The 27,500-nt window shown below is 41.7% G+C and overlaps 1 protein-coding gene across 1 annotated transcript in view; it reads right to left on the bottom strand.

Moving 5' to 3' along the window:
* LOC121689698 (phospholipid-transporting ATPase ABCA1) overlaps positions 1–27,500 on the bottom strand; it is a 219,180-nt gene that overhangs the window by 155,944 nt on the left and 35,736 nt on the right. Inside the window, exons 6-13 of the mRNA XM_042069737.1 lie at positions 25,898–26,039; positions 25,549–25,661; positions 22,401–22,528; positions 18,975–19,172; positions 12,405–12,491; positions 10,301–10,502; positions 3,043–3,182; positions 128–244 (exon numbers count right to left, since the gene is read on the bottom strand). Coding sequence (XP_041925671.1) covers positions 128–244; positions 3,043–3,182; positions 10,301–10,502; positions 12,405–12,491; positions 18,975–19,172; positions 22,401–22,528; positions 25,549–25,661; positions 25,898–26,039 — 1,127 coding nt within the window. The remainder of the gene's footprint in view (positions 1–127; positions 245–3,042; positions 3,183–10,300; positions 10,503–12,404; positions 12,492–18,974; positions 19,173–22,400; positions 22,529–25,548; positions 25,662–25,897; positions 26,040–27,500) is intronic.

The following is a 27,500-nucleotide window of genomic DNA, read 5'->3' as shown; positions in this document are numbered from 1 at the left end:
AACAACAGCAACCACCATCAACAAAAAAACACAACAATTGTAATGATCATAGAACTACCACTAACACTACCAATTATTGCCATCACCATATACAACTACCACTACCGAATCACTGTCACCGACTTACCCTTAATCTATTGATTTGACTGCCATTTTGAAAGAAGTCCCAGATTCTTGGCTCATTCTCCGCCCAGGCCTCTCCCAGTGCCTTCAGCCTGGCCAGGGCATCGAACGTGCCATTTGCCTGCAGAGAACAGAGAGCACAACGTGTTCTTAATTACTTTGAAGGTCGCCTTCGTCTTTCATATTCACATCAATGGCAATTGCAAGAAACACATCAAAGCAAAAACATAGTGAAGGTTAGGCCAGACAGATGTCTGCATTGCCCATAAAGGAGCCTTTCAACATATAGGCTGTCCATCACAACAGCTTCAAAAAACACATTTGACCCCCAAATACCTATGAACCCCAATTGGCTTTCTGACTTCAAAAATTGTGTTGAAAAATTGTGTTACTAGAACACTCTACTTCAATAATAAACTAAGACAAATGTTTTATTTTAATGTAAATGTACTTCCTGGAACATTGTATAGAGGAATTGACTCAAGAATACTGTTGTTGGCCCCAGCTGGGGCGCAACTGGCTGGGGCACGTGCACTGTACGCCGGCGACACGGGTTCGATTCCCGCCCCGTGGTCCTTTCCGGTACCCACCCCAACTCTCTCTCCCACTTGCTTCCTGTCAATCTCCACTGTCCTCTCATTAAAGGCATAAAAACCCCCCAAAAAATATAATAATAATAAAAAAAAGAGTCCTGTTGTTACGTAATAGGTTTGCCTTGTGTCTAATTGTACTATTCTACTCAAAACAAAGTACAGATCACCAAGTTGAGAATAGCACTATTTTCACACGTTGTGTGGTGTGAGTTGTGAGCATTCTGGAGCATAATGACTGCCGTGCATCACCCACTTGGGTGTTAATGGGTGGTGGTCCTCCTCTTCACAGTAAAATAGCTTGGGGTTCCTAGAAAAGCTGTATAGTAATGTGTTGTTTTTGTACACCAAGAAACATTGTGATTGTTTTCAGCTCATTCTATGACACCTGGAGAGAACATCATCCAATTCAGGCAGCGAAGGTCCACGGACTACCTACAATGTATGACTGAAAGCCATAGAGGTTATGTGACATGGAGATAGACACTCTCTATGACATTGGTGTGGATAGTAATCAACGCAAGAATGCATTTGATGGCAGTCGTTTACTTTACAAAAGGATTGCCGAAACCATTGTCCTTGTCTGAAAAGGATTCCTTGGAATAAAGGAAGTCCTGGGAATATTAAGGAATTCCTGGGAATAGAAATGTGCATTATTCTCTTTCTGGTGCTACGAATTCCACCTTCTCCATAGGGTGCTGTTATTCGAAGATTGCCAGGTATAGATAGAGGGTCTTCAGACTCTAAAACAAACAAGGTTTCTTCTACTCTTCTAACTCTACGATGCCACTGAAACCAAAAGGTGAGGTTCAAAAACAACTAGAAGAAAGGAATAAAAATGGTCTTTAAACCAGTATTGTGTAGGATGCTCTACTGGGTTAGGCTTGTTAAAGGTGCCATGTGTAATGTCCGCCAAAAATCAATTCATACTCCACATTCCATAAAAGATGGGGGCAGTATGAGACGTTAAGATGTAAACACTAATCTTGGCAGCCAGATGAAGACGTAGTGTGCACCTCACACACGAAGGGAATGAAGGGATGAACTCTGCAGAACGACTGTTCATTATTGCCATCTGGATGCTTTAGAACAGTGTGTGTGTATGCTTTTGTGTGTGTCTGTGTGTGTGTGTGTGTGTGTGTGTGTGTATGTGTGTATGTGCATGTGCGTGTGTGTGTGTGTGTGTGTGTGTGTGTGTGTGTGTGTGTGTGTGTGTGTGTGTGTGTGTGTGCATGTGTGTGTGTATGTGTGTGTGTGTGTGTGCGTACATGTGCACAGGAACACACGTGTCTATGCATGGAAACAGACTTCAAATTTGTGTTGTTTGTCTGGCCAATTGCAGTAATGTGAATATTTCATCATGCATTATTTTGATCTCCCCTTCTGGGTCGCCTCTCTATTCTCTCTTTCCTCCATCTTCATCTCTCTTCCCCCGTTCTCTCTCTCTCTCTCGATTTTTACTTCCTCTCTCCCTCTCCCCTTTATCGTCTTTCTGTTCTTCCTCTCTCTCTCTCTCTCGCTCTCTCTCTCTCTCTCTCTCTCTCTCTTACATGTTGTTGTGTTGTTGAGAGGAGGTTCATAAAGTGTCACACATTCTACTCTGTGCTTTTATTATCCTTATTTATACCCTGACGATATGTGCCTCTTAATGAGGGGCTTTCAGTTTGCATCTAGAAACTTCTGCAGCAGTGAAAGCAGAAACCGAACGTCTGCAAACCTGATGTCATTTTTTCCAGCACGACATAATGGACCGTGGGGTTGGAAGAGGGACAAATCCCGTCGTGGTCGAGAATTAGAAATTATACGGAAACTCCTATTCAGAAATTAGCTGATGGGGGCAGTGACACATTCACAAGTTCACACACATCGTACGATATTCACCATTCAATATAATAATACTAAAACTTTTTTGAAAGTTATCTTATTTGCAGTCGTCTGCTCTAGTTAGTAAGGTATGAGGATGAAACACACACTTCTCTTCACAGTCTGACACTATTAGCCTAGCTTAGCATAATTCACTGGAAGTTGGTTAGACCAGTTAGCCTTGTCTAAGTGGTGTTAACTCAGTGGTTCGTAAACTTTTTGTCTGGGTACCCCCCCCAAAAAAAAAAACATGGGGCAAGTCTCACGAATCTGGCAAGATTTGCCAATAGAACAAGAAGATTTTCACTTTGTACAAGGCAAAAAAACTTAAATCAAGTGCAAAGATGCCTTGTAATGAGAAAATATTAGAAAATAAGTACATATTTACTTGATTTAAGCTTATTTATCTCACTTAGATTTTGAATTCTAGGATTTTTTGCAGTGTGCCACCGAGTCATCATCTCACCTGTGCCATGAGTTGCCTGGTCGCTTGTGTGTCAGGTGTGTAGAGCACCTTCCCCTGTATGATCGGCCTGATCGCGCTCCACAAGGGCCGCAGGCGGGGCGAGCCCTCCAACGTGCCGATGAGCGTCTGGCAAAACTCACCTTGGAGTGGGAAAAAAAAAAAGTAACAAGTTTTCATCTGACAGCCACATCATCATCATCATCATCATCAACACTTCAAAAGTGTTCCTTTCTAATCCACTTGGAATTGAGTTGTACCAACGAGGGGCCGAGAGAGGGGAACAATAACTGGAGGGGATGAAAATGGGTTGGCAGAGGGAGAAAGTCGGCGCTCTTGACAGCCACAGGAGTTTTGAGTAACACATTATCGCAGCTCCTTCCCCTGAAGTGACATTTGCAATGAGGAGGGTGAGTGGCGGCTCTGACTCTCCCTTCGAGTTTTCCGTCCGAGGCACTCGGACACATGAGGGGGAGGTGCGGACTCGGGCAAAAAGCTTGTCTGCTGTGCTGGTGGTGGTAATGTGACCTGCAGGGCTTCATTTTGAAACGTTTCCGCAGATCAATCAACATCCAGACGCCCACTGACTGCAGACATGCAACACTCGCTCTAACGCTTGTGGGGAAGTCAGAGGAGTCAACTAAACAGATCCGTGCCAGATCCGGCCCGGATCCGACTGCCATGTGGTCTGTTTCTGACTCTGTACACCTGCCACCAGCCATCTGAGCTAGATCCATTTGAGGTCAACCTTCCATCTCAGAAAAACATACAATAATAGTTAAATATTCCACTCTCTCTCTCTCTCTCTCTCTCTCTCTCTCTCTCTCTATCTCTCTCTCTGTTGTCAGCAACATACTTGTGGCAGCCCATGAGTATTGCATTATCATAGGCACATCTATGAGAACAAAAAATATTTCAAAGACACAAAGGACCTCAATTATTATGAATGGAAAAGTGCAAAGTCGAAAAAACAGAAAATGAGAAATTAATTCAATTAATATCAATTAGCTGATTTAATACCATGAGCAAAATCCCCAGCACAAACACTGGTGGATTACTCACTGTAATGCTCCCCCATGTCACAAAATGTAGCTTTAGTCCATGCATAACGTTGCTGTGTTGTCTGCCCAACGTTTTGGTGACTCAACTGGCTCCTTTAATGTGTAAAATCTGGTGTTTTTCCAGCCACAACCTTTAACACCAGATGGAGTGCAACTATGCGGATTGAGATATGAATAGTCTACATGCATGGGGGAGGGGGGGGGGGGGGGGGGGGGGGGCACGTTGTGTTGGTGCAACAGACATGCATCTTGATCACACGGTGCATCTTGATCACATAAAATATGATCACAGCTACTTTCGCTGTGCTTTCCTCTTAAAGCATGGATGATCTCACACACACAGACACACAGACACACACACACACACACACACACACACACACACACACACACACAAATGAATGACCTCCCAGTGCTGGACATGTATAGAAGTGTCCATTTAAAACCCATACATTTAGCCTTTTAAGCAAGGGCAGTTGTCATGTCTTGACAGTGCAATAGCTCTGAGGATAAGGGTAAGACGTTGCACTCGAGATCACCCAAGCAGAAGAAATGAAAACCCCGGGCTCCTTCACTGTACATCAGAACTAAAGGGCTCAGGAGGAAAAACACTTTACAGAATGTTATGGCAGAGAAAGAGCTCACATGCTAAGCAACCTACAGTAGTTCAGGCCCTTCACACAGTGCTAACCACCTAGATTAAAATTGGAGTTATTAAAAATGACAAAGCCTCCTCTGAAATAATACACCCAGGCTTTTGAGCATGGGTAAAGTAGCGGACAAATTAACCCCATGGTCAATTTGGTACATCCCACTATAGGGGTGATTTAAAGCAATTAACGCATATAGGTATTCTTATATCCACGTGCATGACTTTGGTAGAAGGACAAATGTCCAGGAATGGGAGAGATGTGAGTAGGAGAGAGTGGCCCTGGACTAAGGGGCGAGGTTGCTTGCTAGCAGACTGCTATTACGTTTGTCCCTCATGGATATCATCCAGGCCAGCTGTTGTAGCATGAAGCCCACAGATGGGCCTCACATTCCATTCACCAGGGTCCGCCTCCCTTGGCAGTTTAAATACATCAGTAAACAGCTTATTATTCAATAAACACAATTAATCAGAGCAAAGCGCCTTTATAGTTCAATGAAGTGCATATTTCACCCCACAAACTCTCTCTTTGTCTTCATCTAGCTATCATCCACTTATCTTTTTCCATTTACTATATACTTCTATGTGTTCATCCATCCATCCATCCATAAATCTATTTGGGTGTGCCTTTCTCTTTTTATCCCTTTGTCTCTTTCTCTCTCTCTCTCTCTCTCTCTCTCTCTCTCTCACTCTCGTCATTGTTATTGTCATTATCACCACTTTCACTAAAATCTCTCTCTTTCTCCTCGCCTCTTCTTTTATCACTCTCTCCTTATCACCTTCCTTCCCTACCCTCTCCACCTCTTTTTCCAAACCCGCCTCTCTCTCTCAGGACTCCACGTAACAAAGAGGGTCCATTTTGTCGCACAATGCCGGCATCGGGGAACTAAATCCATATTTTTGCACAGGGGCAGCGCCGCCAAATAATTGCCTGGTGCCCGGAGTCAGCCCCATGTACTACCTGCTGAATTTAATCAGCTTGGGCTGACTCCTGGAGACAACCACACACACACACACACACACACACACACACACACAGTCACACACACACACACACACACATGCACACACACACACACACGCGCGCGTGCACACAAATACAAGACCTGCACACACTCCATCATACAAAAAACATTGCTGGGTATTCAAATAGCCTTTGTGTGTGTGTGTGTGTGTGTGTGTGTGTGTGTGTGTGTGAAAGAGAGAGAGTCTGTCTGTGAAAATAATTTTTACAATTCACTGCTTATTCAACATGCAAACACACATACACATAGCGACAGATGGGTGAGCGGAATAATAAGCACAGAGGTCACTTTCACCCCTGCAGTTTGTTTTTCGTTAGCCCATACACTTACTACTTCTAAAAACAATATATACAGTATATATATACTCTATAAATCATATATGATGTTTATTATAACATATGCACAGAGAGTATCCCTGTAGGTCCAAATCAGTTAAAGGAAGGAATCTTCCTTGCTTTGACATAACATCTTTAATCTGTCATGAAGACATCAGTCATAGTGGCTCACCAAAAACATAAATAAAACAGGCCCATTATAACAAACTGTACAGAATGCAAAACAAACATTGACAACAATGATGCTGCATCATGCGGAACAACCTTGAGAGAATAGCGTGAAGCAGAAGCAAAACAGTGTTGTTTAAAAACATGACACCGCCATCACAAAACGACAAGAAACAATGATAGACAGGACGTTTATAGGAGTCGGAGAGTGTGTGTGTGTGTGGGGGGGGGGGGGGGGGAATCACACTTGACAGCTTAATGCTAGTCGTGCCAATAACAGACTGTCAGACTGAAACAAAACCAAGTGTCGACTCAGCACTGGGATTACTCTCTGAAACATTACGGGAGAAATCAGTCTTGCATCGCTTGAATACAGTGTTGTTGAGACGAAAGCTGGAATAATGTGGCGGGCAAACGATGCCTGCCGCAGATAAATCAGAATGAAATGATTCTGATTTGCATTGAAATACTTCTGGGCCAGGATATTAGGCATTCATCAGGTGATGTTCAAACATAATAGAGACAGAGAGGCTCCCCGAAAACAATACATGAGATAAAATGATCGAAGAAGCACTCGTCTGCGTAGTGTATGAGACTCCGTTATCATAAGAATAAGTTTCAATCTTTTGACCTCTATCTCACTTAAAATACGGACGAGGAGGATGGGTGGTGTTGTAAGCCCCCACAGACTCCACAGTAATCAAAACCGGCCAATGCAACTCCTCCCAATAATCATATCATCATGAAAAATGAAGCTGTTATAGAGTATGATGAAGTGATGTACTCAATGTTCAACTCAAGATTTCGCCCATGATTCCACACCAGATTTGGCGCGCATCCAGATCATACCTGCCAACACTCCCGTTTTTCCCGGGTTTCTCCTGTATTTCAAGGTCATCCCCCGGCGCCCTCCCGTTTTGTTATTTCTCCCGAAAACTCCCGTAATTTGCATGGCCATCAACCTTCATTTTAAAATCTCTGATCCATTCATTTTTTTGTGTTAGTCTGACATCTCTCAGGTTGCCAGATTGTGTAAGAAATACACCCTACACATGCACAATCACTTACTTTCAATTTCAACCCTTTTGTCAGGCTAAAACCTAGCAACCCAAAACCCAAATAAGGAAAGGGGTGCAGACTACGCAGCCACTGAGTCTCGCAAGCAAGCGGGCTAGTTGAATAATAGCCTACTCCAGAACTAGCTGTTGTCAAATTGTTGGGAATTGAATTGATTAACACATCACATAAACTGTTATTGAGTGTTGTTGATACACTCGAATAGGCAACTTGTGTCCTTGGAACAAAATCTGATAGCAGCTTTGGAGTTTTGAAAGTAGGCTGCAGGCAACAGAAGGAGGATAACGTAGGCTTTCGGTAAGGTAAAAGCAACGACCAAAATGCAGTGTTAAAACACGTGTATGAGACATGTTGAATATGCAAACCCTGATCCACAGTGTGCAAACACAGACACATGGTTGTCTGAACTTTTCCACTGGAGCAGACAAAGAGCCTACTAACAGGATAAAAGGCAGTGACATACGAGAGTCGTGAGGTGACTTGAAAGTAACACCAAAGAGTTTTTTGTACCTTAAAATAATGTTTCCAAAATCGTTTCAGTGGTTCATCAACTTGTAACAGGGTGAACGGCACTTCTGCATTCGCTTCGCAGCCCTCTATCGGCTATAACCGCACTACTGTATGTAAGTTTGCCAGATCGGGTAGCGGATCTGTAGTTTGATGGAATGAGACATAAGAAACTACAAATTTGACTTGCGTTTGATGTCGCAATACATTGTACTTTCATAAATCATGCAACATATTCTACCTTGTCTGTGGACATTTTTATTTGCAAAACCGGTGCTGTATAAACAAATAGCGTGCGTGCGACAGAGGGAAAGTTCTTTGGTGTTGCTTTAAACAGAGGAAACTTGGTTCATGTTCTCCTCCGAGCCGGTTTGTAATACACCTTGGGAGTGTTACCTTTCTTAACACATCTCAGTTCTGTTTTGCTTCCACGTCATTTTTAATTCTCACCACATCACCACACAGATAAATGTATATATTATATGATGAGTCACCACACAGATAAATATATATTATATGATGAGTCACCACACAGATAAATATATATTATATGATGAGTCACCACACAGATAAATGTATATATTATATGAGTCACTGAACAGGTCTGTTTTCAGTTGAGGATTGCAGAGGTGCAGAAAGCTAGCGTCAATAATGAAAAAAAAAACTTTCTGTATTTTTAACACAAATTTGGTTTGACCAGATTCAAAGCATATCGTGCTTCATGTGTCTGCATGGTGAAAATGTATTCCTTTTATCCCTGATCAGTTAGAATGTATTGCATGAGCCTAAAACATTTTATGACACTCGTTAGCTGAACGTTTTCATATTGGAGTCTCCCACATCACACTTCAACTGCACAAACTAGAGGTGCCAGTCTGTTGTATGCATGCATTATATAGAGGAGAGTGGAAAAGTGCATCTGAAAAATGTATCAAAGTGAGATGATAGATCATGCACACTCTGGCTCAACTCTCCCATGAGATTTCTGTCAAGAGATCAGTGCTTTTTTTAAATCGGTTATGGTGCACTACGAACACTCCATGTGCATGTGTAATAAACTTGTAATAAACTCAGTACTACAAACTAGTACTCACTACAATATAATTTAACTCATTATACTGCAAATTGACTGGGTTGAGACAAATGTTTTTATATACAGCATCTTGATGACTGAAATTATACCTTTAAAACAGTGACGGTGGACATTAGCCAAAAGATACACTTTTTCTTTTTACATTTTAATTTAAATTACCACACCGACAACTGCTGTTTCAGCTTTAGTGTCTTTCTGAAACACGCACACAGAGAGAGAGAGAGAGAGAGAGAGAGAGAGAGAGTGAAAGAGAGAGAGAGAGACACTGCGACCAAAAAACAATGAATATCTAAGCACCTGCTGCCTCTTTGCTCCCTCTTGACTGAGAGAAGGCTTAAAGCTCCACTGCATCCCAAAATGACCATTATGAAAACAGAGGCTCCAGAAGCTGTCTACATATTTAATGGCTTGATTCGAGTCCACTCCAGTCGAATGATTTCCCAGGGGCAGTGGCTACATCCGCGCTCCACACACACAAAAAACACGCTGCACCGCGATTTCCCATTTCCCACAACAATGGCTCTGTGATCGCGACAACCGCCCACGATCATGATTCCTTACATATCTGTGGGGCTTTTGTTAATGGAGGGAGGAGGGGTTATGTGATGAATGTGACTGATGCAGGAAACAGGGCCTTGTGTCGATTAATTTCTGATTGTCTTGTGCAATTCGGTGAAGTTTGGGGATGTCTGGGCGTAGGGTAGGTCTGAGACATGTCAGATCCAATGCTTTTATCTTGTCAGGATTAAAACGCTGACCTGAATCAAAGATTTATCGCAGTGTTAAAGTGACACAGACAGCCACAGGCCAAAAGTATCTGATAGAGAGACCCAACGGGTATTGGCTTGGACAAATACGTCAGAAAAAATAAGTCAAATCAATACAGCTTATCGCTATCATTTAATACATATCAATCTGTAACCCTTCTTATTACATTGCATTGCCCTTGCTACATTGTAACTATAATTGAACATAGTGTGACACATCGTGTCAATGTGTGGAAAACAGTGTCTATGAATAATATGATACTTACACAATTCCACATTAACTTAAATCCCAGTTTCAATGTTTATGTAGCATACACATAATACAGCTACCCTGGCTCTGAACCATATCCTTGGTATGGATATAAAGTTTAACCATTGGCAGACGCTTCTATCTAAAGCAACTTACAGTAGTCATATCACAAGGGCCATCGTCCATCGCCTTTCTCAGGGGCACAATGGTGGAAGCCGGGAATTGAACCCACAACTTTACAGGCTACTACATGCTAGCCCAGCTCCTTAACCACTACGCTACTACTTTCCCCATGACATCCGTGTGCACTTTTCTGAACTTAGACTTACTAGCATTTCTCTGAGTTGGCTGCTGGCTACTGCTGTCCTTCCGCTCATTCATCGGCCATGAACTGGACCTGGCTTGAGTGGACTTGGTGGAGTTGGAGTCAGGGCTTGGCCCACACAGCAGTGCAATTAGGCCGCCGAAGGTGTTATTTCCAAAGTCTACACCATCAGTCACACTTAGCAGAGTCCTCTGAGTCCTCAGCATCTGTTGGATTACATTGCATTGCATTACATTTGGCTGACATTTTATTTACTTACAACATTGTAAACAGTTCTAGACAATTCTAGAGCAATTTAAAACAATTTAAAAGGTAGAGTACAATAAGAAAAGTGCATCAGTGAGTGCTGTTTTTATACAGTTAAGTGCCAGTTGGTCAGATGATAAGTGCTAGAATTAAAAGGCTGGTTGTACGTAGTGCTACGAGAGGAGATATTCTCTGAAAAGCAGGGTTTTTTGGAGATGGAGAGGGATGTCTCTGCTCTAGTAGGAACTGGTAGCGTGTTCCACCAACGAGGAACAGATGAGAAAAGTTGGCCTGAGCCAATATTGTGGATAAAAAATGAAAAAAAAAATAATAATAATTAGGTAACACTTTATTGCACTGTTACAGTGTACTTACCTAATTAGGTACAGTGGTACAACCTGTGTAACAACATGTACTATCAGGTACTATCATTGTACTTGCATAATGTATTTGTGGGTACCTACATATAGTTGTTACATTGTAATACTGAGTGCTTTTACAAAACTTGCCTAAATTTTCATCAGAGGCAAAGAGCTGACCTGAGACCTGCTGGATGGGGTAAATCGGGTCATGATAGATTTGATATACAAAGCATGCTTAGCTCCAGTTAAGGCCTCATTGTCTTCAGTGTACATGTAACAGCTGTGCTGCTACAACCTTGCTACTCTTTGATACAGTGGAATAAACTGGAACAGGTCTTGTCTTGGAACAGGTCTACTAATTCACATTTACTGTGTGGTGTAACAGCAGACACGTTTCAACACATCAATTACAGGATGCATAACATCATTGACAGGATGTATATATGTAGATGTAAGTACTTAATTGGTAGACTTTATTTTAATGGGTTTATTCCACTGTATCAAAAGAGTAATAAATGTGTACCAACACAGTTGATACATGTACTACAGTATGTAGGGTAATGGCAGACATGTTCCAAGACACCAATGACACAACATACATGTAATATGTAATTGTAAGTACTTAACTGGTACACCTCATTTTAATGGGTTTATGCCACTGTATCAAAGAGCAATAAGTGTGTACCAACACAGTTGATATATGTACTATGTAGTGAATTAGTAGACCTGTTCCAAGACATCGAAGACATAACATACATGTCATATGTACATGTAAGTAATTAACTGGTTAATACACTTAATAGGTTTATTCCACTGTATCAACGAGTAACAAGGTTGTAGCAGCACAGCTGTTACATGTACACTGAAGACAATGAGGCCTTGACTGGAGCTAAGAATGCTTTGTATATCAAATCTATCATGACCAGATTTACCCCATCCAGCAGGTCTCAGGTCAGCTCTTTGCCTCTGATGAAAATTTAGGCAAATTGGCAAAGTTTTGTAAAAGCACTCAGTATTACAATGTAACAACTATATGTAGGTACCCACAAATACATAATGCAAGTACAATGATAGTACCTGATAGTACATGTTGTTACACAGGTTGTACCACTGTAACAGCGATATATATATATATATATATATATATATATATATATATATATATATATATATATATATATATCGACAACAACATGAACAACAACATAATACCACCACATAATCTCTTCTCTGAGACAATAACAACACCATGGCAGCAACTATATTGTACATCAAAACACCGGCGCTTCATATTGGGGCTCATTTGATCCAATTCCAGCCTCATTTTCATACAGCCTCGGTTGAGACTGGGAAATGGCCTGTAATTGGGAGCAGGTGTCTCGCCTCTGAAATGTGATATCTCGCCTTTATTGGGCCGACATTCAAATTCAAACACACTCCACCACACGAGTGAGAGAGCGAGTGAGTGGGAGGGAGGGACTGATGGGGGGTGAGACAAACCTGGTCTACCAGAGGAGCCACGTCTGTCACCATTTGGCTGTAGAGCTCGACACTCTCTGCAGGGTTCAGGCCCAGCGCTGTGGGGAGCTGTGAGAGGAAGAAGAGGAAGATGAAGAGGAAGAGGAAGAGGAAGAGGAAGTGGCAAGTCAAATTTAGGGTTTACATTTGCGCTGCAAAGATTTGAAGTTTAAGCATTAACATTAAATGGCTCGCCATGGAGGTCTTTCAAAGTTAAAGCACCAACATATTGTTTAGCCAGATGTTTGATAAATCAACTTGATGTTTGCCAGTCTATTGAAACGCACTGCCTACGAGTCTAGTGCTAAACATGATCATGAAAGACCCCTCAGTGTAAGTAGTGTCTAGGTAAACTGGAGGAGTAGGATAAGCAAACACATTTTCTATGAACATTTTTGTGGACAATCCAAACTGTTTAAACACAACCATTGATGAAAAGCTGTTTGAGAGCATTCACCAACATTTGTTTACAGTTGTTTGGACTCAGAAAATAAAATATGAGTGTGTGAATGTGTGCTAAATGACTACATTCATTGTAAATAATTATATAAAAGTGCACCATACAACTGTTTCTAACTGGACGGGGTCCTTTTTAGGAATGGTAAGTTTATCTATATGCAAGATAGCAAATTCACACAGGCCTTCAGCTACATTTGCATTGTAAAGACAATTTGAAGTATTTACTTCCAAGGTCATTACTCGTACTGAAACACATAGGGCTGAACAAGGACCCGAGGTGGGTGAAATAACACGTTTTGAAGCCACCAGTGCCTTTGTGTCAAGCTTAAAGAGACGTATATGGCAAAGAAATGAGCTTACTCTAACCTTGAGAAAACTAAAATACTTTATAACATTTCCTGAATAGAGGGGGTGGGGTGGGTTGGGGGGTAGGGGGGGGGGGGGGGGGGAGAAAAAAAGGACCAAGAAGAGTTTGTCAAGGAAGGAGAATTCCCAAGTCGCTGATGAGGAAAGAAAAAAAACCTAAAGAGAGGAGTCTTTTCTACAAACTCAAGGAGATGTCATTTGCAGACAAATTTTAGCCCAGCAATTTCTCCTCCGAAACCACAAACCCACCCACCCTCATTCCTTACCCTCTGCCTCTCTCCACTCTCACTGCATCCTGAGTGCATTCATTTGGGCCCAATTTTGCCCTTGGCATCAAGGCACAAGGAGGCGAAAGTGGACCCAATAGACACCATGGACCCCCCCCCCCCCCCCCTCTCCCCTCACCAATTCACCACCAGTGGAGGTGGGGGGGCAGGCTTTAAGTGCTAATACACTGAAAAGGACAACGCTGTTAGGTGGTGTGTGTAGGTGTGGTGATGGTGTGTGTGTGTGTGTGTGTGTGTGTGGGGTGGGGCGGGCATGATTTGCATTAAGAGGTGATACTAGACCCTGGGTACTTCACACGCTCACTGAGCTAAAGTGCTTTAGAGGAGACGTAAGTGAGATGCCTACACTCTCCATACACACACACACACACACACACACACACACACACACACACACACACACACACACACACACACACACAATGGTCGCCGCCGTCCCCCTCAATCCTTCAGCACCTGCTCGTCTCAATGACAGCCTAGTGCCCTAATGGCGATATAAAGAGAAGCTCTAATTGTAACCAGGGGTCCTACAACATTGGGCTTAAGTGTGTCATTGACGTGTGGGCACCGCCATATTTTATTATTAGCATGACAAGTCATTGTCAGTCTGCGGAATACAGAGGATAAATCACTTACTAAGCGGCGAGGAGTGGAAGATGGCCTGTTTCATCATCGCCAAGCCAAGGAGAGTGTCTGGAAATGTTAAGACGGGCTGGAGGCAGCAGAAGGGTTCCAGTTTTTTGGAAGTATTGTGTACATACATAATAGCTATTTGGAAGTATTGTGTTTACTTACCCTGTTGCCAGTGAAAATAAACCAGCGAGATAAGAAGAATTTCTTGGAGTGCGACCAATCTTTGATTTTCTGTACATTTCCTGGAACACGCACCCACAGAAAACGGGAGAGCGCGGTGTTTGCAAAAAGTATTTTGTTTCAAATATATTTTGGGGCTTGTCTATTAGACAGGACGACAAAGAGAGTGACAGGAAGCAAGTGGAACCCGAGTCTCAAGACCAAAGACTGACTTGAACCCTGTGCACTTGGACCCGTGCGGTATGAACCTGGGTTCCCATGGGCACTTGGACCCTAAAGGGCCATTCACACCAGAATGATAACGATAACGATAAACATAGTCTCTCCTTGTGTTAATGAATGTGATGGCTAACATTTAATGGGTTCTGATTGGCTATTAGCTTTTTATCATTCTCAAAATCACTCTGAAAGTGATCCCCAACGATATCGTTCTTCATGTCGTTATCATTATAGTTTATGTGTGAACGGCGTCATTCATATTAACAAGACCGATATTTGTTTATAGTTACCGTTATTGTTATCGTTCTTGGTGTGAATGACCCTTAAGTGCGGTATGAACCCAGGTTTCCATGGGCACTTGGACCCTAATGCGGTATGAACCCGGTATGAATAGCCAAGGATAGACATTAACATTTGGGGTTGATCACAGTATACCCACTACAGCTAACTACTACATCACAGTATATCCACTGCAGCTAACTAGACTACACCACTCATTTATAACACTTGCTATTCAAAAGACATTTTAGTACTGTGAAAACATCTGATGAATGTTATTGCACATTAATAGATACAGATAAAATTGTGGCTTCAATTGTGTCACTGTGACAGAGAAATAACAATGTACATATTGTAAACCAATGTCATACCCAGTATACAGCCATTTGGGTGAACTGGGCGAGGCCGTAATCATACTATACTTCAAGGGAGACATGTCCACCCCAATATTCAACTATGCTCTTAGTGATAACATATGCATTTCATTCATCCAAAGGACACGTTCAAACTAGGCATATTTTTCTCAGCTGTTTTTTGACAGTTGACCAATCACAAGCGGATAACCGAGACCTGTCGTTTAAGACGATTCCGGCTTGTTTTTTGGAACAAATACGATGGCAGAATTTTTTTTTAAACTGAAAAAGCGGTCTGAACAACTTCTCTTGTCAGAAAAAGAAACCATGTGTGAATGTAGTCTAAGAACAACGATGTCCCATTGCCATTGCCCGCAGCTTTAGGCTGTACTGCAGTACAGTAGGTGCAGCTAGTCTAGATTTTAAAACCAAACAAGCTTTTGCACTCCAAATGCACTTCATCTCAACATCAGTCCACCACTCCAGAACCAACCACAGCTGTTTAACTCTTTAACTCTCTCCACCCCTCTTTCTCTATACTTCTCTATCCCCCCATCTCCATCTCTCTCCGTCGTCTTCAAATCTCTCTCCACCCCTCTTTCTCTCTACTTCTCTCTCCCCCCATCTCCATCTCTCTCCGTCGTCTTCAACTCTCTCTCCACCCCTCTTTCTCTCTACTCCTCTCTCCCCTCCATATTCCTTTCTCTCTCTGAACTTGTACTGCCTTCATTATCTATTTATGACACTGGTTGTCTTATGTACTATCTCTCAAAGTAAAAACACAGAAATTCCTTGCTCTTACACACACACACACACACACACACACACACACACACACACACACACACACACACACACACACACACACACACCATCCTCACAAGTCACCAGAGTACACACGAGAGGCATGGAGATGAAAGTTTCGGATTAACAAACTTAGCTTTGCCCCGGTCACTCTTCCCCGTGTCCCAGAAGACCCACAGATGCAAATAGCACTCCGAGGGTGCTTCCACAACAGCCAAAAAAGGAAAAATCCTCTTCCAACCCAGCATTCGTCATACTGCACATACTGAAGTGCAGTGTAGACTCTTGGCGCTACAGTAAATGGACGGCATGTACTGTATTCAATTTCTCCGAGCGCATGGAGCATGGCGAATAGCCTTGCCAAAGGACACATTGGCGGGGTCAGGAGGAGCCAGGCTCGAACCAACAACAAAGACTCCTCTGAAGAGTCACTGCCACTCCTCTCTGGCCAGTAAGAGCGCATTCAGTGCAGGTACAGACCTACCGTAATTTCCCAACTATTGGCCGAGGTTTATATATTGATTTTGCTAAATTTCTTCAGCTATGATTCCTATGAGGTTAATACATGGGGGCAGTTAATATGGTATTAATATGGTTTTGTTTTCTCAACTTGCATAAAACACTGTCCTACAATGCGGGTAATATACAGGAAATTACTGTAATACCCGAGGGTCTGATGTGTTTCCATAATTTTCACAATCTAAATGTTTGCCATAGAGAGAGAGATGTGGAGGAGAATGACAAATATGTAACGGCACAAACAGCTGAGGACTCATACAACTCCCCTGTAATACTGTCAAGAAAAATGGGGGCTATTGCCTTGTCATTTCATACAATAACATAAATTATGAATGTGAGTATCCAGGATGCAAATGACAACAGTGAGTAAGTCAACTGCTTATGGTTAGCTGTTAGAGATTTGGTAACAAGAAACATTCGTAACTGACTTTCAACATGTTCTTAGGCACCCCTCTAAGGTCAAAGCAAGATGTTTGGATGTCTGACAAATGCAGAGATCATAGTGTCTGAGATGGGGCCTGTCATAGAATGTTTGATATTAAGATGGCCTGTAAATATAGCTACAGTATGCATGTATACACACACTCACCCACCCACACACACACACACACACACACACACACACACACACACACACAGAGAGGCAGAAGGCATGCACACACACTATCTATCTCTCTCTCTCTCTCTCTCTCTCACTCTCTCTCTCACACACACACACACACACACACACACACCAGATACAAACTCACTGAGGTAATGTCGGAGACATGACCCATTATTGTTTCCCATCTCCTCTCGGAACACGATGATGTCCTCCACTTTGTTCCAAGTTCTTATCTGATATGAAAATGCCCCTGATTTACATGTCACAAGATCTTCTTAATTAAGACACAATGACAGGCTCATTATTCAAATGATTTCATATTAGATCAAGGGGCAGACATATCACTTCAGGCCAGGGCACTCTAGTCAGGGCTGTCTGTCTTAACAGCAGCATCTGCTGAGTTTAGCATTACACATCCTTTACCTGAGGGAGATGCATCTTGGGTATTCCCACAGGGAACCTGTTCACTGTGTCCTAATTCCAAAATAACCCGCTATTGTATTCAAATATAGAGTGCCTGAGATTATATGTTTTAGCGCAGTGTTTTTCATGGTTCCTTATTTGCCTGTGTGAGAGAGAGAGAGAACCTGTCCGGAATACAATTGTTTGGATTTAAGAAGTGTAGTTTGTAGTATCCATTGTCTTGCTGACTAATGTCTTTTTGTATGAATCTGAATGTAAATGTCATTGAACATGAATTCAAAGCAGTTAGCCCCAGGGAGAACAAACAACAAACAACATCAGAAGGGGAACCTATCAGCAGGAGGAGATATCAGCAGATTGGGAGCAGGATTTTTGTTATTTTTTATTTGGCTGATGCTTATACAAAGCGACTTACACACATCTGTTATTACAATGGCCAGACTCCGCTGTAGCAACAGGTAAAGTGCCTTTACTCAAGGGCACTAAGGTGGCAGCCAGGAATTGAACCCACAACTTTACTGGCTACTGTATGCTAGCCCTGCTCCTTAACCACTACGCTACCAAGCACTTGTCCTGATCCAGACACTAATTTGACTCTCATCTGGCCCTGTTCTACCTCTGATCTGGCCCCAGTCTGTGCCTATAATCTTTGCCTAGTTCAAGCATAAGCATCATAAGCAAACGGTTGCGAACGTTTGCAAAGAGTTTCCTGTTTGCCTTGAGTTCTCAACAAACATTTGTAAACACTTGCAAACTGTTTAAGGGGGTTGTTCTCCATGACCTACAGTGGAGCTAGACGAAGGGATCCCTTTAAGATGGGATATACACAATCTTTCAAATTTAACTTTTCAGAGAAAACATATTCACCATGTACGTTCGGCGCTGTTTGCCAAATTAGAACGCACCTCTGGTCTAATCAGCTATATGCTGTAAAAACCATTTCTACGTCAGAGATGATTTACTAGGAACCACATACTTACTAATTTATCAAATTTTAAAATGATAAATCTGTTCCCATATTTCATGATCTATATATTTTTTTCTCTTTGGTGGCAAATTGCCTTTGTATTTCATCTCCCTTTTAAATCCCTTTAACTTAAGACAAATTTCTTGGAACTGAAAACAAACCATTTGGATAGGTTTCTGATTCCAAGGCCCAGATATGGACAGGTAAAGCCAAAAAGAATGTTTGCTCACCGGAGTAGCTCCCAAACTTTAATCAAAAAACAGCAATGTTTAGCCTGAAGAAGTCCCTGTCGGGTCGAAACGTTGCTGTTTTTTAATTAAAGTTTTGGGGGCTACTCCAGTGTGCGTACATTATCTTTCTCTTCGCTTTACCTTGATGCCCCTTCTCCTGCACCTGGCCTTGAAGGGATGTGCACGCAGCCACTCATGGACCATGGACACACGCAGCCTGATAACTCACATTGCGGAGCAGCTTCCTGGGGTCAAGGTTACGCTGGAAAGCCTCCTGAGTCTGTCGCAGCTGGGCAGGGCTGAGGGAGCAGCTGACGTTCTGGAAGGCGTCCCGCTCGGCATCTGAGCCAAACTCAAGGTACCGCTCGAGCGCTCGGCCCTCACACAGCACTGACCTCAGGTCCTGCTCTGTCGAGAGTTGTGGGACCTGAAGAAGCAAACGAGAGGAGGGCTTCATATATGCAGCGTTACAGACAGCATGGACACAGGATCCCCAGTGTGTGTGTGTCTGTGTGTGTGTGTGTGTGTGTGTGTGTGTGTGTGTGTGTGTGTGTGTGTGTGTGTGTGTGTGGAGAGGGGGGGAAGCATTTGAAGGAAGTGTCAGTCTTGTCTGTCACAAATGATTTTCTTTATTTGTCTAAAAAGCCTCTTATCCAATTAATTCTCTCATACAGACATTGCCTGCTTGCTGTCAAAAATATATAAAAACTATAACAGTATTTGTTTTTTTTTTTTCATTTTTCTCCTGGATACACATTTTCCAGCTGCCTATACCTCCTTCCTTATTTCTTCCTTATTTAACTTTTATTAAGGACAAGGATTTAACTTTTTTATCAAATATATACACAGTCTTCACCATTCTGGCAAATGAAGGACTTAGTTTGAGGCTGTTTTTATCTTACAGTCTTGAATGTGACCACTTAGTGTTGATGGAAGGCCTACATACAGTAGTAGACGCTCATCAAAAGTTTGCAGTGGGTGAGAGGGGCTATTGAGCAGGATCATGGAATTAAGATAGCAAGATGAAGATCCAGTCAGTGTCCAACAGGCCAGAGTGAGTATAATTCTGAGTTGAGTATAATTCTGGCTGCTACAGGAAGGCAATGAAGAGTAGCTAAGAGATGAGATGCATGTGTCTTCTTTGGTCGATTGAAGACCAGACGTGCAGCTGCATTTTGAATCATCAGTAATGGTGTCACTATAGAAACAGGTAGGTTAGCTAACCATGCATTGTAATAGTCCAGTTTGGAGAGAACCATGGCAACTGGTCAGCATAAGAAGTTGTGTGGCATATTGTGTTAGATAAAGTTTGATCTTCCCAATATTCTATAGGATAAACTGACATGACAAGTCATCAGTTGTGACCCAAGTTACATGACATTTCCGCAAGGATCATTGAAAAAGATCCAAGCTGTATTAGCTGGGAATGCCAGAAGTTCAGTTTTGGAGAGACTGAGTTGAAGGTGTTGATCTTCATCCAGATTGAAATGTCCCTTAAGCATGAAGAAATCCAAGCAGAAATAATAGTCATCAGGTGGGAAATACAGGTAAAGTTGAGTATCATCCAAATAACAGCAACAGGCAAGTCCATGGGAGCAAATAATCTCGCCTAGGGAAGTGGTATCAACGGAGAACTGAAGGGGTCCAAGTACGGATCCCTGAGGTACACCTGTGGTGAGGTCATGAGATATCATATACTAAATGAATGTCCTTTGAGGTAGGATGCAAACTAATTAAGAGCTGTCCCAGACATTGCTAGCTCAGATAATGTAGAGAGGAGAATGTCAAAGTTCACTGTGTTAAAGGTCACAGATAAGCCAAGCAAACACTGTTTACTTAATTCCATACATTTACAGTGTTTATTGTGGGCATACATTATGGCTATCAAGGAAAGAAGAGTAGTTGCCCGCACACTGCAATCTCCAATATGGCTATAACATGGTTTTAATAAACATGATTTATTTCTGTTTGATGTGTGATGTTTTGTTTTTGTTTTTAAAGTGTTTTGTCTGTTCATGGAATTATGTCTCCTGTCCTTAACATGAGCTGGGTAATGATCCTCTATTTACATAAACATAATTTAATCTATTATCCGAGGTTGGTAACACTTTATTTTAATGTGTCGCTGTTACAGTGTACCTACCTAATTAGGTACAGTGGTACAACCTGTGTAACAACATGTACTATCAGGTACTATCATTGTACTTGCATTATGTATTTGTGGGTACCTACATATAGTTGTTACATTGTAATACTGAGTGCTTTTACAAAACTTTGCCAATTTGCCTAAATTTTCATCAGAGGCAAAGAGCTGACCTGAGACCTGCTGGATAGGGTAAATCTGGTCATGATAGATTTGATATACAAACCATTCTTAGCTCCAGTCAAGGCCTCATTGTCTTCAGTGTACATGTAACAGCTGTGCTGCTACAACCTTGTTACTCTTTGATACAGTGGAATAAACCTATGAAGTGTACCAGTTAAATACTTACAATAACATATTACATGTATGTTGTGTCATTGGTGTCTTGGAACATGTCTGCCATTACCCTACATACTGTAGTACATGTATCAACTGTGTTGGTACACATTTATTACTCTTTTGATACAGTGGAATAAACCCATTAAAATAAAGTGTACCAGTTAAGTACTTACATGTACATATTATATACATCCTGTCAATGATGTCATGCATCCTGTAATTGATGTGTTGAAACGTGTCTGCTGTTACACCACACAGTACATGTGAATTAGTAGACCTGTTCCAAGACATCGAAGACACAACATACATGTCATATGTACATGTAAGTAATTAACTGGTACACTTAATAGGTTTATTCCACTGTATCAAAGAGAAACAAGGTTGTAGCAGCACAGCTGTTACATGTACACTGAAGACAATGAGGCCTTGACTGGAGCTAAGAATGATTTGTATATCAAATCTATCATGACCAGATTTACCCCATCCAGCAGGTCTCAGGTCAGCTCTTTGCCTCTGATGAAAATGTAGACAAATTGGCAAAGTTTTGTAAAAGCACTCAGTATTACAATGTAACAACTATATGTAGGTACCCACAAATACATAATGCAAGTACAATGATAGTACCTGATAGTACATGTTGTTACACAGGTTGTACCACTGTACCTAATTGGGTAGGTACACTGTAACAGTGACACATTAAAATAAAGTGTTACCCCGAGGTTTATACATTGATGTTGCAAAATTTCTTCAGCTATGAGGTTAATACACAGGGCAGTTAATATGGTATTAATATGGTTTTGCTTTTTTTTTTTTACTTGCATAAAACACTGTCCTGCGGTTTATACACAATGTGGCTAATACACAATATATTTTTTATTTAAAGGAAAATTCCGGTTTTTAGCACTTTGAGTCCCATTTCTGGTTTGTTTTGGATTAACTAGAGTGGTGGACACCGGAATTTTGACGATTGGTCCTGTCTTGACTTTTCTGACTCGTTTTGAATCGCCTTTGACTGCTCAGGGTGGCTGCCAACAGGCATACTGTAGGCTACTCAAACATGTCCTAAAACAACCCTTAACGTTCGTTTTCAAAACTGTGCAACTCACCGATGATGTTATTCTTGTCTCTGATTCCAGAACAAAGATGATATAAGCGTGTGACTCGATGACTCACCGTGTTGATGCGTACACCTGTCTTCATTAACCTCTGGGCTGCAGAAGCTGGAACGCCGAGCTCTTCTTGCAAAAACACAGTGAAACTTTCATCGTCTCGCAGAAGACTTCTCAGAGGAACCGGTTGACCTATCACATGATGGAAGGCAAACAAATTAGATCAAAAACAAGCTTTCACTTTACAAAGGCTAAATTCATTATCAACATTCTTTCTACTTTCCCTCATCTTTGCTTTCATATTTTGCAAGGAAACGACCTGGTCTCTGAAATGAATTTCAGGACGAGCATAAAGGGCTCAAATGAATACCCTGACTATTAATCCAATCTACTTAAACAAGACAACCCATTTCACATTATGTAAAAAGATTCAAGGAATAAATGTCTTATGTGGAGTTCTCTAGTTGAGAATAGCAAATAGCAAAAAAAAAACATCCTTGTGAAGTAATGTTGAAAATGCCTATGCTCTGTATTGTCCAGATAGATACACAAAAGTTAGCATGCAAACCAGCTAGTGCCTGACTGGCTCCCTTGTAATACCTCATGTGGACACTGCAGTACTGTACTGAAATACAGTGCAAGTGGTTGCATTTAAGGGCATGCTCACACTGGGCAAGGTTCACTTGTACCGTGCTGGAGTACGGTCCTCTTCTGTTCTTGGTCAGCAGTCACACTACCCGGGCAGGGTTGAGCTGCTGTGCTCTAGAATCTTTGCATAGGGGCGATCATAATGCCCAACTGTACCGTGCCCGAGTCCACCTCCTCAAGCTGACCCGGGCATAGATCAGTGTGCCGTGCCCGGGTACAGTTCGGAGCGATCACTGGTCAAACGAACTGGACTTTGGGGGTCAAACGTACAGTATAAATGGAATAGTGTTACGCCCCAAGTCATCTCAAAGCCTAGAGAGTTCCACATACTGTAGCTCCTTTAAACTGAGCATTTCTGGCTGACAGCCATACGGTTATGTAATTTAACAGTTTATGACCATATGGTCGGCTGAATACAACCAAAGACATCTTGCCAGAGTAATCACCAATCTGTGAGGGTTTGAGTGTGTAAGAGGGGGTCTAGAGCGGTCTGTACGGTGGACATGTATTAGGCTACTAATGACCATTTATGCCTAATTAAATGCTCATCATCTTTCCCTGGGAATGCTGTTATCTTATAGACAAGCATGAAATCCAATTGAGTGTTGAGCAGTCTCTCTATGCCCCCGACCATACTTTAGGCTCTCTGCCAAATCCATGTTGATGTCATGGTCTTATTCTGATAGCACTGGAGGAGACAGAAGCTGGGGTTGTGAAGAGAGCAGACTCTCACTACGATACAGTTTCCCATTTTGACGTGAGACATTTGGGGCAACCGTGGCCTACTGGTTAGGGCTTCGGACTTGTAACCGGAGAGTTGCCGGTTTGAACCCTGACCAGTAGGAACGGCTGAAGTAGATAGATAGATAGATATCTAGATAGATAGATAGATAGATATCTAGATAGATATCTAGATAGATAGATAGATAGATAGATAGATAGATACTTTATTGATCCCCAAGGGGAAATTCAAGGACCCTTGAGCAAGGCACTGCTCCCCGAGCGCCGATGTAGCAGGCAGCTCACTGCGTCGGGATTAGTTTGTGCTGAGTGTCTTTCACTAATTCACCGATTGGGATGAATGCAGAGACCAAATTTCCCTCACAGGATCAAAAGAGTATATATACTTATACTTATATCCAGTACATTCCTATAAAGTTCTGGAATGCTTAGGAGTTTGTGTACTATGTGTAATTCTGGAGCAGTTTTTCCTCCATGGCACTCTTCCCATTGACTTGCACATTATTTAATAAAGTGTCATACATTATACAAAGTGGTATTGCAAGACAGCTGGTCCAGAACTAGCTTGTTTGCATGCTAACTCCAGTGGATATCAGGACCACAATTTATTTAGTAGGCCGATTTCAAAACCATCATTAAAGTGTTTCTATGAATCTGCAAATGGCATACTGGCCACCATCTTATCAAACAGTCCTATAATGTATTTATTGATCTCCATTTTGAAATGACCACTCCAGTCACTACTTTGGGGCATTAGCATCTACTGTACCTGTGAGGCCCCCAATCAACGACAACAAAGAAGTCCTAGCAGGTGCCCACTGATAGTAAGTACCCACTGAGCCACATGTTAGGGTCAGGGCCTGAGAAAAATTGTCCCTCTGCTGAACTCTCCCGTTTGTGGAGACGATTAAAGTCCCCACTTCTTATTCCTTTTAATTACTTGGATAGACCATGCCGGCAGGCTCACCTTTTGCGTTCCTGGGCTTTGATATCACCGCATCTCTGGTCTGGTTTGTCTAATGACCTTTCCCTCTCGCGCTGGCTGATTCAGTTTTGCGTTAATTACACAGGGCCTTAGATCTTTTGATGGATTTAATCTTGTATGTTAGCAGCGTGACCCTCAGATGCTCAGTTCGCTCTCTCCCCTCCCCCTTGTCTTGTAATTGGCTTCGTTGATGGCCTCAATGGTGACAATGTTTAGGCTCTCTTGTGTGGCTATTTGCAAATGAGACTCTCTCTAAGATTAGACTGCCACACAGACACAAGTTGTAAAGATGAGAGGAAAATCATGCTCGGTCATGGGGCAGTTGTCTGGTAAATTACCATGAAGAATCTTTTTTTGTCAGCATGTCCTACAGAATATTGGGCTCCCACCCAAATATGAAGATTAGGGGGTGTTTATATAATTTGTAAAATGACAAGTGATGAACTTGGCTGTCTGATCAGGATTGGGTGTGACATGGGTTGTGTTCATCAACAATATCAACAATGAAGACCAGCATACTATGTAAAAAATGACTGAGGTTACAGAAACCATTCAATTTAATGGAAGATGCTTTGTGTTCTCTTATAATAAATCACACACTCACACACACACACACACACACACACACACACACACACACATATATATATATATATATATATATATATATTAATCATATAATAATCTTAAATAAATAAAAACTCAGCTTGTTTTTTTAGTATCCTAAGTAAACATCATCAGTGTCCTTGACTACATTTCAAGGAGACACTGTTGTGACAATTTCCTCTGACAGCAATGAGTAATATGAAATTATATGTCATTATGTTGTGCATCGTACCATTTTCAAGAATGGAAGACCACTGGCCAAGATCGTCCGATAGCTGTTTGACCTTCGCTGGGGAGAGTCCGGCGGACAGTAGTGTCTGCAGTTCGATTAACATCCCCGCAATTCTGCAGCAGACATAAGACAGGATAAGTGAAGAAAACTAATACATGGATGTAACTGGGTGACCTTTCCAAACCTACCCAGCTTAAATCTTTAACAACAAATGAGATCCATGAAGGCAAGACAGAGTTTTAAGTCATGACAAATGAGAGGCTCTGCATCGTGGATGAGGTTATTTAGTCACAGCTCCATGGGCAGAACGTGCAAGGTGAGAATATATCATGACTGGGAAAGAACATACATGGAGGAGTTGAAATTGTTGACTTGTCCAGGGGTCTCTCCAGGTGTGGGGCTGTTAACACAGGGGTTGTCAAGGTTACACATGAGGCCTTGAAGCCATGGCAACACTCCGGCAGAAGGCATAGCTTTGTTGGGGTAATAACCTGAGGACGAAAAAAAAAAAAAAGAATTTACACATTGATTTATTTCTGGATTCCTGCACATTCAGCTATTAGAAGGCATATTCCATGTCTCTGTGTCAGTGAGTGTGAATGACTCACTCCCCTAATAGGCTGCAACTGAAATAATGTAGGCTACGTAACCTTGGGCTAATGGACGACACAGCATTTGATTCTTTGGTTTGGTTCCTTGGTTCTTTGGTTTATCTATCTATCTGGTTCACATAAATAAATGCACGTTCGAGGTGGTAATATGGCCCGACGCGCCACTGGAGCTGTGAACCGAACCTTGTGGAGTCCATTATCCCGCTTATACCACTGTTGCCATTTGGGTTGTGTTCATTTGCTGTTATAATTTAAACGCTTTAATCACTAAAACTGTCTTGTTTGTAGAAATACTTCTTTCTGCCACATATCAACTCATTGCTCAACTTGCAGGACAAACTGACATTATTAGTTCTAAATGGATGGTTGTTAGTTCCATCTCTCATTGTCTGATGAGTTCGGCGAATTAATATACAAGTGTGATATGGCCAAGAACCTGAAGCTACTTCATAGGTGTGCAAATAACTTATGGTTATTACATGTTCTAAAGAGCACATGACAATGGGAAATTCAACCAAGCAGTGGTATGAATATTTCTAATCCAAGACATAATGGCAAACATGCAGACAGACCGATCAGCAGAAGAGAGAATAGGTGGCAGTGGAAAAATTGTCAGGGTCTAAATATGCTTCATTGTTTTTTAGAAATCCCTCTGATAAGCTACTCAGAGTGGACCTAAATCAATGAGAAAGTTCACCAAACACTATTAAAATGAGTTTGTGAAAAAAAGAAGTGTAATAGTATATAAAAGTATATAATATGTTATTGCAGTATTAATGAGAACTGGTGGAAAACTGGCAGTCAACCTTCAGGGGAGGCATGCAAAAACGTGACCTACATAAACCCAAACACAGATAAAAGCCTTGTTCGCATGCTTGTTTAAATAGTGCAGCCCATGGCCTCATAAACTGACCACATTTCAACAAACTAAAACTTTCACCATGCTGTGAGAGCTTTTTTCCTGTGTATAGTCCTAAGTCTAGGTGGCTAGCAGAACGACAGGTGTGTTTATTTGTCCCTAAATTGAAGAATATACCAGATGCTACCAGTTTTTCCAGCCTATAAAACATGCTTCAAAAAGAGGAAATTTTTGGTATTTTGGTATACTGTCTCTTTAACGTTATCATGAAAATGTTTGCTGGCTCTGAGAAAACAAACAAACAAAAAAAAAACTTTATAACTGACATAGTATCAGAGCTTGAAAGACAGCAACAGCAAAATAACTAAATAGACAGATAGACAGGTGTTGATATGTAAACATAATTATGACATAATTTGATATGAATATGTGGTGTTGTGGTACGCCTTCAGAGAAATAACTCCAAGATCTGGTTTTATTTG

The sequence above is a fragment of the Alosa sapidissima genome, chromosome 18 (genome assembly GCF_018492685.1).
Source record: "Alosa sapidissima isolate fAloSap1 chromosome 18, fAloSap1.pri, whole genome shotgun sequence".
Lineage (NCBI taxonomy): Eukaryota > Metazoa > Chordata > Actinopteri > Clupeiformes > Clupeidae > Alosa > Alosa sapidissima.
This window is presented reverse-complemented; position numbering and strand designations above follow the sequence as displayed.